Genomic DNA, 10,286 nt, shown 5'->3' with positions numbered 1-10,286 from the left:
TAACCAGCACACATATGTCAGTCTTTTTAATGTACTGGATGCATGTGGATAAGGACATGTTGCCATGTGTTCTATAGGAGCCCATCAAATGTCTTCAAAACTTGCTTGCATAGAGCTTCTGTGGCCAGCTTCCCCTCGGTCTTCTTCTGAGCTCTCTTTTCTGTTCGGGGTGAAATAGGAGACATCCTTGCAGTTGCCTCTGAAAGAAAAATAAAAAATTGACCCACTGTGCCTTCTGCTCTTCAGGAATCAAAGCCTCCCATATTCTTGGCTGTCATACCTGAGACGGAGTGGGTAGGCCAGCTTCAAGGGGCAGAGGACAGGCCAGATGCAGGACTGTCCACCCCACTCATTATTGACTCTATAGCCCTTGCTCTTTATCTTTTGCCTGTTAGTGACCTCCACTGAGTGTGACCATTATGCCAGCCCAACCACCAAGCATTTTTCCACAGACAGAACAGAGTCGCCCCCCCCCCAGTCCCATGGGCAGTTGCTAGGTCCACGGCCACCAGTCCCATGGGCAGTTGCTAGGTACATGGCCACACTGTCACACCTCACTGCTGGGCTGCCTGGGTGCCCTGCTCTGTGGATGATTGCTGCTCCAGGTCAGTGAGGGCAAATGAGCATCAGTTTTGAGGCTTATATGCTACAAACATGGTCACTTGTTTTGGACCATGAGATTTCCTTATGCTAGTGTTGTAGGAGCCTTTGGTTACTTATTAATTTTATAACTCAGTATTGTTCCTTTATGGAAAATTGACTAGAAAGATCAGATATAGCTGAAGCACATATCATATCTTTAAAAATTATATTTATATTTTATTTTATTACTGTTTTTTTTTTAATACATCCCAACTGCAATTTCCCCTCCCTTCACTTCTCCCAATACCTCCCTCCCCTCTCCCCAAGATCCACTCCTCCATTTCCCTTTAGAAAAGAGCAAGCTTCCCAGGGTTATCAGCCAAACATGGCTAACAAGATACAATAACACTAGGCACAAATCCTCATATCAAAGCTAGGCCAGGCAATCCAGTAGGAGAAAAAGAGTTTCAAGGGCAGGCAAAAGGGTCAGAGACGGCCCCCACTCCTGCTGTTAGGTGTCTTACAGACCACCAAGCTAACAACTGTAACATATACGCAGAGGACCTAGTGCAGACCCATGCAGGCCCCGTGATTACTACTTCAGTCTCTATGAGCCCCCATGAGTCCAGCTTAGTTGATTCTGTGGGCTGTGTTCTCTGGGTGTTCTTGACCTCTCTTGTTCCTACAATTCTTCCTCTCCCGCTTCTTTGGGCTTCCCTGACCTTCAAAGGGAGGAACCTGATGGAGATTTCCAACTGGGGCTCTCTCTGTCTAATGTTTGGCTGTGGATCTTTGCGTCTGTTCCCACCAACTGCCGATGGAGGCCTCTCTAATGACATCACATCACATCGTGATGTATTCTAGTAATTGCTCAAATCTTGAGTTGTGCTGAGACTGTTGCATTTGCTGTTATGTTAAGTGGGTGAAGTTCTGTGAGAGACTGAGAGCGTGTATATTGACAGAATTTGAGGACTTTGGAGGATTTGAAACTCACTGTGGCCAGCAGTCATTTTGTTTGTGAAGTGTGGATCATTTTAGCTCCTTTGGTTTTTTTTGTAATGACCGATTCTGGGGGCTTACTTTCTGCACTGTTCTATGATTGCAAGAGATGATTCAACAACCTGCTGTGGGCATTCTGGCTCTGTAGGGAAGCCAATCTGCTGCCAAGAGCTCATATGTCTTGTCTTCTATACCCAGTGCCAAGAACACGGTGGCATTGAAGTCCTGTTTACAGGTACTAACCTTCATCTCCATAGACTTCACACGCTCTGTCCTCATGGGAGGATTTTAAAACGGCAATGAAAAGCTGCATACACTCGTGGCCAACCTCAACTGTGAGGTCCGACATTGACTGTACTTCCCTTTCAATGCAGTGAGAGTGGCCCATGGTCATTCTCCCCATACAATGATGGACCAATCAGTGTTGATAGGTCCAGTTTATTGACAGGACTACATCACACCAAGATGATATAGTGAGGTGAGGTAAACCCATAGACTATGCTGAGGAATTGTTCGTTAATGAGAAATACATCTTCCTACAGGGATCAAGTGTACATGACTCTCAGCCAAGCTGTCTTGAAGGCATCCCCAGGGTAGAAATCACCATAGGGGTCAGTGTCCTAGAGCTGTGTGTATGACCTCAGGTGCCTGCTTTCTCCATGCCTAGGGTCCTGGTGTTTCAGCTTGGGGACTATGGCCCCCCACTGGGACTCCTGTTTACCTCAAAGTGTGTAATTGCTCCCTGAGGGCCACTCCCTAGCAATCTCAGTGTCCACCCCAAGGGGCAGACCCCACTTTAAGGTCAACAGCAAACAAAAGAGACACAGGGCTCTAACCTGTGGCCTCACTGCATGCTCTCTATGACATGTAGACATCTTGGACTTAGATGGACACTCGGGGATAACTTCTCTTTCCATGTGAGATGATCCTTTCTCTGCTCACTTCTTCCTTTTGGGCATCTGCCTTCCCTGCTTTTTTCTTTGTGTGTGTGTGGGGGGCGTGGCAGTGATTCTCAAAAGATGCTTCGTTTTGCCCTGACCTATTTCAATATTAAAAAAACAGTTACCAGAATCACTTTGCTTCACAGTTTCAGTTTGAAGCTAAGTGCTGGGCTTCTGTAGGTCTGCTTTGTGACCTATCTGGGCTGTTGATCAGTGCTGACAGAAATCTTGCCCTGTGGCTTGGCTCTGAGGCAGATCTGGATCTCTGAGAGGTGGTTTCCTGTGAGTCTGGCGCAGACTTCAGGGCTCAGAGCCACCTGTGGCCCAGAGCTGCAGGCAGACAGGTGCTGGAGGCTGAGATGCAGACAATAGAGATTTGGGGGCTCAACTGAGAAGCCCTGTGTGCGGTATGAGGCCATCGGGTATCTGCAGGGAATGCTGACAGATCAACCTTCGCTTTTGCAGGGACAAGTATCAGCCCTGGAGACTCGATGGGTTTTTCTTGATTCTTCAGTGGGGAGGTAGTGGTGGGGTATCAAAAGCTCAGGTCCTGCTCTCAAGCTCACCTTGTTGGAGAAAGGCCTTGATCTGTGCATTCGCAGGGGAGAGGACACACTTCCTGGTTCAGGACATACCCTGGTGTGAGTTCTTCATTTCCATGTAACCAACAGCCCACCCATGAATCTCCAGGAAGGGTCTGGGTCCACTCAGTCCCATGGAGACACTAGGGAGGAGCAGAGTTTTTTTTTTTTTTTTTTTTTTAACTACATGCTGATCAGTCCACCTGCTTCTTGGCCTGAGAGGCCCATATGCTTGAAAAGGCCTGGGTATTTAGAGATTGATAGGTGTATGAGGTGTAGGGAAGACAGGCTTAAAGCTGAGTAGGGGTGATAGTCTAGAAATTTGGGGCCTGGGTTGAAGCTGTGTCCATGTCTTTCAGGCTGTGATTCCAACCCTGGCACAGCCTGACACCTTCTCTGGCAGGCACAAGCCTCCACCAGGCCCAGGGAAGGGGGTGATGATAAACCTCACCGGGTTTATCATCCACAAGGAGTGGCTTATGGTGGCCAGGAAGACAGTTGTGGTGTTCCCAGGAGATACGTCCATTTCATTCCTCAAGAGCCAGGGACATCTGTGCCCAGTGCATGCCATGCTATAACTGTTCCATGCTCCAAACCCCTTTAGACCCCCAAGCATGCTTCTCCAGAACTGTTCTGTAGCCTGCCTCTGAGAAGCCTGGCCCACCCCTTGATAAGTCTGGTCATCTCTAGGTCCAAAAAGCCTATGCTGGGGACCAGATTGGCCCTTGGTATGCCTTAGCAGTCTGGCATATATGTTAATGGGAACTCCAGGTCTCAGGGTATCATAGGACATGAGCAGTGTCAAAGTGAACAGAGGCCACAGATTGAAACTGCCCACCACAGACAGGTTCTGGGTCTATTGTGTGCAGAGTGGAGAGTTCAGAATCTGCACCATGTTGAGAGATGACATCATCCTTTTAATTATGTGCTTTCTAGAGCAACGGTGCCCATGACAAGCATTCCTAGTCACAGATGGCTGGACCCTATGTGAGATGATGGCTTCTCTACACCCCGTGTCTCCTTTGCTATACCCAGCGGTGTCACAGTGATCCCCAGGGACTCGTTCTCAAACGGCAATGAACAACTACACGGCTGTGGTAGAGTTTGTCCTGCAGGGATTCTCCATGGACCCCGGCTTCCAGGTTTTCTTCTTGGCCTTTTTCTTCATTCTTTACATCCTGGCTCTGGCTGGAAACACCCTCATCATCATGGCCATCAGCCTGAATCCAAGTCTTCACACCCCCATGTACTTCTTTCTTGCAAACCTGGCCCTGTTGGACATTGTCTGCACATCCACTGTTCTTCCCAAGCTCTTGGAGGGTCTGGTGGGTAAGGGCAGCCGCATCTCTTATAAGGGATGCATGACCCAGCTCTTCTTCCTAACCTGGTTTCTGGGGGCTGAGCTGCTGCTGCTCACTGCCATGGCCTACGACCGCTACGTGGCCATCTGCCGCCCACTGCACTACAGCATGCTGATGAGTTGGCCCGTCTGTGTCCTGCTCGCGGGCAGTGTGTGGCTCATCAGTGCGGTCAGCACATCTGTGCACACTGGCCTGATGGCACAGCTCGATTTCTGTGGCCCCAACCAAATTCGTCACTTTTTATGTGAAATCCCATCACTGCTACTGCTGTCTTGCAGCCCAACCACCCTCAACAACATCATGATTGTCATTGCAGATGTTTATTTTGGCGTGGTCAACTTCCTGTTGACCATGATATCCTACAGCTTCATCATTGCCAGCATCCTGCGCATCCGCTCTGCAGAGGGCAAGAAGCGTGCCTTCTCTACCTGCTCTGCCCACCTGGTGGTGGTCACCTTGTATTACTCCACTGTCATCTACACCTATGTGCAGCCTGGCTCTGGATCCTCCTTGGAAAATGGCAAGTTGGTTGCCTTATTGTACACTGCCGTCAGCCCTACCCTGAACCCCCTCATTTACTCTCTGAGGAATAAGGATGTCAAAGTGGCCCTCAGGAAGGTGTTTCCCTGTGTCTGTTGAGGAGGTAGAAAACACTGGAGTGGCTTGATCCAGCTGTTGATGAATTAGTTGGAACATATGACTGAGAATCTGAAACTCGGCAAGGAGCAGAAAGACAATTTGTGTGACAGATGTACATGTAATGTGCCTCTCTTGGAGGAGCCACTGGCCATTTCCTTCTGTCAGTGGCATCCAGGTTTGGGGCGTGCTACATGTCTATAGCCTGGTGCCTCTGGTGCAGGGGTTTTTGGTATCCTATGTTGGAGAAAGTCATCCAGACCCCAATATTAGACTAACTCCTCACCGTATAGACTTGAGGAGAACTGTGTCTGGTGGCTTCATGATCTCTGCACAGCTGAGAGGAGAGAGAACAAGCAATCTGCTTCCCATACTAGAGATGCCCAGGAAGGGGTGAGTTGACTATTTATTCCTCTTCAGCTGGGAAGCTCTGCGGTCGTAGCAGAGGACGCCAGCCTTTTCTTAGTTTGGACAGAAGCCTCTGCTTCGTGACTCAGAGTTCATTCTGCCTCTGGCCTCTGGATGCTGCTGTCCACAGCATCCTCCTGGACTCTCTTCTCTCCTCCAGGTGATTTGCTCTGGACTGTGATAAGCCCTGTATTATTCAGTGCTGTTGGCAGCAACGTCCAAATGTCCAGCTGCCTCTGTGCCTCTCCTCCGAACCCATTGGTGTATCTGGTTTTTGAAGACCTTAATTTCTTTGCTAACTGTTTGTTCATGTGGGGATCGAAGACCAGGTTACAAGGAACCAGCTCTTTTCTTCTACCGAGTGGGCTCTTAGACTTGAACTCAGGTCGTCAGGCTAGGCAGCAAGCGCCTTTGTCTGCTGAGCCATCTCACTGGCTCTACACAATTGTTCCTGAGGTGTGTTTTCTGCCCTGTACCCGGGGTTTTAACATCCACAGCATCTTACTGAAAGAGCTCAAGCATAGTGAATTGGACAGGATTTAGCAGGCCACCTATGTGCTTATCACCACTGCTCTACTGTTGAGTTGTTGCTTGATATCTGTGTCCTAATTTATTTACCCATGTGTCCATCTGTTTTACTCATTTCAAAGCAAGATGCAAACATGAATTTATTCTTCCTTAAATACATATGCATATCAGAGACCATCATTTGTTCATAGGTTTTTCTGGTTTAGAGTTCTTAAAGTAAAGTTCAGACAGTGAAATGCATGGGTTAGGGTATCATTTACTGAGTTTTGGCACATACATGTAACTGTGCAACCCAAGAGTCTGGAGAGTGGAGATGCTAGCCTTCAAGCTAGGTTGTTTCACCCAGGACTGCTCAGCCTGTCGGGCCTGAGATCATCACTGTCCTTTCTGGAGGTCATCACTGTTCTGATATTTCAGCTATAGGTCAGTTTTGTGTGTTATAGAACTTTGTACAAATGGGATCACATAGCACACATTCTTTTGCATGTATCCTCTTTCACAGCACAGTGTTAGTTTCTGATTTATTAATTCTATTTTATGTGCACAAATGTTTTTGCTTTCATGTATGTATGTGTACCACAAGCATGTCTGGTGCTGTTGGAGGTCAGAAGAGAATGTTGGAGCCCCTGGAATGGAGTTACAGATGGTTGCTAGCCACCCAGTGGGTGTGGAAATAGAACCCAGGTCATCTGTAAGTTAAGACCAATAACTGCTCTTAACAGCTGAGCCACCTCTCCAGCCCCACAGCAGTATTTTAAAGACTCACTCCTCTGCACATGTGTAACCAGTACTTTGTTGGTTTCTATTCTTGGTGCACACTAGAGTCCAAGATTACTAATGCAGCTTCCATAAATAACTGGGTGCAAGTCCTCTACTGTGATTTTTTTCTCTCCAGTAAGTGACTGTGAGTGGCATGGCAGGGGTTTCAGGGTGTGTGCCTGCGGGGTGTAGTGAAGTTTTCATCTGGGTTTTACCCTTCACACTCCCAGCAACAGTGAATGGGGTTTCTAACTGTCTTTTATCACCACCTGCATCCATTGATAGAAAGAGGCTCAGAATTGGCAGCCTAATCATTTCCAGCTCCTGCACATCTCCTGAGAGGTTCCGTGCTGTCCAAGAGTGATGTCTGGCTTTGGGGTTGGTCTGCACACAGTTTTTCTTTACTACAGAGGGCCATTCTACAAACTCCCTCCTAACTACTACTCCACATTTTTGTTCTAATTTCATTTTCACCAACACCTCTTTTGATTTCTTATTTGATGAGTTACTTAGGGAGGCATTACTTAATTTCTAAATATTTAGTTATTTCCCAGCTGGCTCTGTTATTGACTGCAAGGAATCATAGTGTTGGTTTGGTCTAGCTACCATGAGAGGCATGTGTCATAGGTGTAAACAGATGGTTCTCTCCTGCCCACCAGTTCCCATGTGGCTTGGTACCTTTTCTCGGTATGGCATTCTCATCTTGCTTTCTCTGCATCTATCTGGCTGATGACTCCAGACTCCACCCTTCCTCTTCCCACCATTCTTAGTTCGGTCACCCGCCTATACTTCCTGCCTGGCTACTGGCCAGTCAGCATTTTATTAAACTGATTCGAGTGACAAATCTTTACAGTGTACAAACCACAGCATATAGGTTTTTCAGTCTGGCTCCTGGGCACTGTGTGCCTTTCAGTTCCTGAGAAACTGAGGCACTCCCTCAGGCAGTGAAGCATTCAGGCTACCTTCTGTTTCTCTGTGTTCCCTAGAAATCAGTGAAGCATGCAGAAGCTTGACAGAAGTATTAGTCTTAGACAGTAAACCTGAGTGCTCTGTATAGCTTGAAAACATCATTGTATCCTGGCAATTACACTTGTATTCTTCCTGGCAACCACCAATGTATTCTGTTTCTGATAAGGAGATAAAAAGTCTGATATTGCTTGGTTAATCTTTATAAGTATTTATTGATTGCAATAAACTTGTCTCAGCCTCAGTCTTACTGAGAGCCCTCCATCCTGACCTGGTTTTCATTTCTCACTGATCTTATCAGGAAACCCTGGCTTAGTAAATAAGTGCTGGCTCTTACAATTGACTTTAGTTCTGCAACATACTTTATATCATTTAAACGTGTTGAGACTTGTTTTATGGCCTAGTACAGGGTAAAAGTCCCAAGGGGCCTCAAAAAGACCCTGTATCCTGCTGTGGTTGGGGGGGAGGCAGCACTGTGGAGGTCTCGCTGGTCAGAAGGCTGTTAGTCCTCACTGATGTCTATCTCCTTGTTCTGTTTGTTACTGAGAGGACCAAAATACCCCACTGTAATAAACTAGTTTACCTTTTCTTGTAGTTAGATCGATATTCTTCATGTGATTAAAAGCTGTGCTCCTAGATAAGTTTTTCTGTCATAATGACTGCTTCTAGCTCTATTTTAGCCCTTTTTTTAAAATCATAAAGTAATTTTTTTTCATGCTACTAACTTTTGCTCTGAGATTGACACTGTATGAAAACAGTTAGTTGTTCCAGTTTTCATTGGACTGTTAGTATTTTTTTTTAATTATTTTGCTTTCAGCCTAATTGTATCTCTATATTTTATATATTTTTGCAGGCAACATAAATGGTTATGCTTTTGTAGTTTGGTTATGCTTTATTCTGCAAACCTGAAAAAATGCGCAGTTGTTAATTTAGATATTTAACTGTATTTCCTGTGCCTACTTCTTCATTTTTGAAAGGTAATTTTGCTGTGTATAGAAATCTGGGTGACATTTTTTCCTTCAGACTCAAAAAGTGTTGCTTTTTTTCCTGTTAGCTTTTGTCCTAATAAGAAACCTTACTTTATCTGTGTTCTTCTGCATATGACATGTAATGTAATAACCTTAAGACAAGAGTCTATGGTGTTGTTCTGTATGGTAGGCTCTCCTACATGAGTACTAACAAGGCAGGACCCTTTTTAGCTTTTGAGACCAGACAAGTTTGAATGTACTGAGGGCAGTATGGTGGCAGACTGGACTGAATATTTGTAAAAGGAGATGTGGTGTGACTTTCCTGGAGAGACTGTTAAAGCATCATCTACATATTCTAAATACTCAAAGGACTGACAGACCAAAGGAAGATTCTGTCAAGTCAAGCTTGGTGAATTCATGATTCTATAGGCAGCTGCATTAATCAAAAGTCCCACCCCCGCTCATTTTTAGTATCTGTATACCTTTGCATTTGTAAGCTTTTATATAAATGGACAGGAAAGAATGGTGCTTGAATTCTCAGGAGAACATCTTATGACCTCTGTTCTCCAGTGGAGAATGTCAACAACCCCACCACCATTACCATAGATCTCACTCCATGCTCTGTTGTTCTGATTATTTCCTTGCCCTTACTGTAGACCAAGCTCTCCTATGGGCCATCAAAGCCACCTTGCTTCAGGGTGGAAATGGATGTGTCAGGCCATACTGCAGGAGGCCATACTTGCTGGGGGGGGAGCCATCATATAATATCTGGAAAGTTGGAGTCCCTTCTTGGGTTCCAAGTCTTATTAAAATATCAACTTAAGAGCTGACTCACAGAGAAGAGCAAGGACAACTTATTAGAGCAGAAAAGAAAACCCTCGGGTTCAGGCGAGCTGTAAATCTTGCGGCTGCCCAGAGGAAACTGATGGGGACAGGAAGGTGGGATGGAGTCATTCTGTTTGAAATAAAACAAGACAACCAAACCACCTCGGAGGTCAGCCACATGGCTGGGGGATTGTTTAGAAAGAAAGGAAGAAGGCCTAAAGTGTGAGGGAATTAAAAAAAATCCAGGGCAAGCAGCTCTAAATCTTGTGACTGCCCTGGAGGAAATGAATGGAGAAAAGAAAGGGAAAATAATCCATGTATGAAAATCAGCCTGAAGGAAGGTCTGTCACGTGGCAGCAGACAGCCACAAGATGGGCAGCAGAGCTTGAAAGAGAGAGTGAGGAAGCCTGAAAGTGTTAGGGAGTTTAAAGGCATGTTCTGTCCAGCACCTGAGAGAAAAAGACAGGAGAAAAGAAAAGGAATAGTTCTGTCCCTTGGAATCAGGACTCAGAAAGGCTGGCAGATATAGCCAAGCCTCATGGCAGCCTCCATGGGCTGCACTAGGGGAGAGACTCATAGGACAGAAAGTATATTAAGGTGAACCCATCTTTCTAAGGGTGACACCCCCCCCCACCCCAATGCCACTCAGCCAGGTCCTTGATCTGGCCAGCTGGATTAACACCCACGGGAGGCAACAAGGGCATGTCTCCACCTAGAGGCAGATTTCATTTT

General features: G+C 46.2%; 1 protein-coding gene across 1 annotated transcript; it reads left to right on the top strand.

Moving 5' to 3' along the window:
• The first annotated feature begins 4,179 nt into the window (after positions 1 to 4,179).
• LOC114692216 (olfactory receptor 13A1-like) lies at positions 4,180 to 5,103 on the top strand. Its single transcript, XM_028867895.1, has one exon. It carries the CDS (start codon positions 4,180 to 4,182, stop codon positions 5,101 to 5,103), a length of 924 nt encoding a protein of 307 aa, XP_028723728.1.
• The last annotated feature ends 5,183 nt before the right edge of the window (positions 5,104 to 10,286 follow it).

The sequence above is a fragment of the Peromyscus leucopus genome, chromosome 1 (assembly GCF_004664715.2).
Source record: "Peromyscus leucopus breed LL Stock chromosome 1, UCI_PerLeu_2.1, whole genome shotgun sequence".
Lineage (NCBI taxonomy): Eukaryota > Metazoa > Chordata > Mammalia > Rodentia > Cricetidae > Peromyscus > Peromyscus leucopus.
This window is presented reverse-complemented; position numbering and strand designations above follow the sequence as displayed.